The 2,866-nt window shown below is 36.8% G+C and overlaps 1 protein-coding gene across 1 annotated transcript; it reads left to right on the plus strand.

The window, feature by feature from the left end:
* Window positions 1-437: 437 nt before the first annotated feature.
* On the plus strand, window positions 438-1,403 carry CBG03697 (the record flags this gene model as incomplete). The annotated part of the gene is made up of 2 exons (XM_002629924.1): window positions 438-579; window positions 796-1,403. The coding sequence occupies 2 exons, from the start codon at window positions 438-440 to the stop codon at window positions 1,401-1,403; spliced, it is 750 nt and encodes a 249-aa protein (XP_002629970.1).
* Between the last annotated feature and the right edge of the window lie 1,463 nt (window positions 1,404-2,866).

The following is a 2,866-nucleotide window of genomic DNA, read 5'->3' on the forward strand; positions in this document are numbered from 1 at the left end:
GGCAGGTAAAGACGTCAGCCCGTTCTACAGTAGTTACGGTGTCATAAACACATCAAGATGTTCAGAAGACAGTAGACTTTACCATCCCTCTCCTTCCCCGGAGCACTGGTTTCCCCCGTTATTCGCATTTATGGTGGTACCCACCTGGCCACGCCCACCTGGGTTGCCCCTATATAAGGCCCCAGCAGACACCCAAATTCATTGGCATTCGGTGCTCTCTCTGATGGTGGTATAGATTGATTTCTAGACTTGACTAGGTTGGATCGATCTATACCCCCAGTAGAAGTGTTTCGATTCTTATCTATGGAACCCCGACTGGGATCCTTATTCTCTATTTTTCTGGATATCCACTTCCCCTTCCTGGAACCCCGATTGGGATCCTTTCTTTTAATTTTCCTGGAAATTTCACCTTATATTGTGGCATTATTTTTCTAATAATGTATTATCACACCTGCTATGCTCGTCTATTCTCCACTGCCACACAATCCTTTTTGAATTGGAATTGTGCAAACCATCGCACGCAAGTTTGGAGGAAAAAGCGGCTAGTGATGTTTGGAGATCTTTTTCATGTATTCAAAAGTAAGTTGATTTTTGAGATGAATATACTTCTAAAAGTTATAAAATTTTCAGCAATTTGAATAAAGACAATGACAATTGGTGCCGTTGATAACATCGATTACCAACAAAAAAAGGCGCAGCCATTTGATGCATGAAAACAGAGGGAGTGTTCTGAGGAAGCCGTGGCAGACGTGGACCATTTCGAAAGCTGGCAAGGTCGAAAGAAAATTGCCCAAGGACCAGTCACCACCACCAGGCTCCACATATGCCGATACAAAAAAAACCAAGGAGGCATGCCCGCTCAATTAACGGTCGCAGTTGGGGCTCGATTCATGCTGCGGAGAAACATGAGTATTAGAGATCGTTTGGTGAATGGAGCAACTGGACATATCACTGAGTTGAAGATGAAAGACGAAAAGGTAGAATACATATTTGTTCAGTTTGGCGGAACAACTGTTTCTGTGCCAATCCGGATAATGGCTGCTCCATTTCTCCACAAAGATACCGTTATGATCCGAGAGCAGTTTCCTCTGGTTATTGCCTATGGTGCCACTATTCACAAATCCCAAGGACTCACTTTGAGAAATGTTGTCGTTCGTTCTCGAAACATTTTCCAAGCTGGAATGTTCTATGTAGCTGTTAGTCGTGTCACCTCTTTGAAAGGACTTCATTTGGCTGGATTGCATACAAACAAGATAATTTTCGATGAAGATGCATCAAAAGAAGCGAACAGGCTCCGTTCAACTCTGAATCCTCCATTGTCGCCATTACAATGTGGAGTAAATCCGAAGAAGAATATGTCGGATTACTACGAAGCAGCCAATGATTCCAAACAAGCAGCATAGAAGAAAACGGATTCATTTGAATATTCAGAAAATATTTCGTCCTAATAAATTTCTTTTTGATAATATAACTTTTTCTTGTTTGAAAAATCACATGGAAGATTATCAAGTATTACGATTCTGAACATCAATTCTAATTTTTCAACGAATTCTACAAGTCCTTAAACATTTGAACGTAACATCGGAGGCTCAGCTACATAGTCGCAAAGAATACAATTTGTTGTTTGCAGTGATTTTTCATCTTTAATTGAGCCCCTAATTACAACAAGAGTGCTTTGCATTGATTAAATAAGGGAGCACAAATATGATATTCTTTTTTTTCCAGCCCCAATTATTTTAGGTCCCATGAGAGATATAAAAAAGAGCTAACGATGCTTGCGACAACTTTTTAGAGACATCGAGACAACGAAAGTCAAGTGCACTGTTTTTTTCTGTCAGTCTGATTTTTTTGGAATTTGTTTCTTTCTGGAAGTCTGTGAAAAAAATCATTTTTTCAATTTCAATATTTATTCGAATTTAAGAGGAAAATTAAATAAAAAATTAAATGGCATATCCTATGTTCCAGCTGAAAAGGAAACTATTTTAATCTAAAAGTCGGGAAAAAAAATTAACTTAGTTCATTGTGGAATATCTGTATTCCTGGTTCATATACAGTCGCTCTGGAAAAAATGATATAAATAACGAAATTCCAAAATTTCGAAATTCCAGAATTTCCGAATTTCCTGAAATAATTGTTTGAGAATTTTTGGAAATACAAAAAATGTTCGGAATTCGGGAAATTCGGAATGTGCTTAAATTTCAAATTTGCTCTAACTCACATTTTAAGTGTCAATCCTTTTTTTCCCAAAAAATCAACCATATGTGCAGATGTCGCCATAGTCTTGCTCATGGTTTTTCGACAGAAAAATCTGAAAATTAAAAGAAAATCTTTGGCCAAAAATTGTATAAAAACTCACCATATTTTCAGCAATCATATGATTTTTTAGAGATTAGAATATTTTAGGAAATTTCAGAAAAATTAAAAAATAGGGACTCGATAAATCAGATTAGAGTCAAAATAAAAACGCTATATATATATAACTTGTTTTCTCAGAAAAATCATTTTTTGAGGCTCGAAAAGTCAGGTTAGAGCCAGAGAAGTGGAAATATGTATAGAATGAAAAAAAATAAAAAAAATTCTTTTACACACTCTCTCGTCCTGCTTTTTTCTGGGAATGTGCTGAGCACATTGTGCTCTGGGAATGCTCTCTCTTTTTCATCTTTTTCTAAACTTTTTAGCGAGAAAAGAGAATCGAAAAATTCAGACAATTAAAACTTCAAAAATTCTAGAAGTTTAAGAATCTGGATCCTGGAAAACCCTGGAAAAAAACCAAAATCACAAAAACAGCCGTCTGGAGAAACAAAAGAATGTGGAGGTGGAAACAAAGAAAAACAAATGAAATCATTGATGGGGGATCCCTCTAGAG

Source organism: Caenorhabditis briggsae, assembly GCF_000004555.2.
Source record: "Caenorhabditis briggsae complete genome, chrII, whole genome shotgun sequence".
NCBI lineage: Eukaryota > Metazoa > Nematoda > Chromadorea > Rhabditida > Rhabditidae > Caenorhabditis > Caenorhabditis briggsae.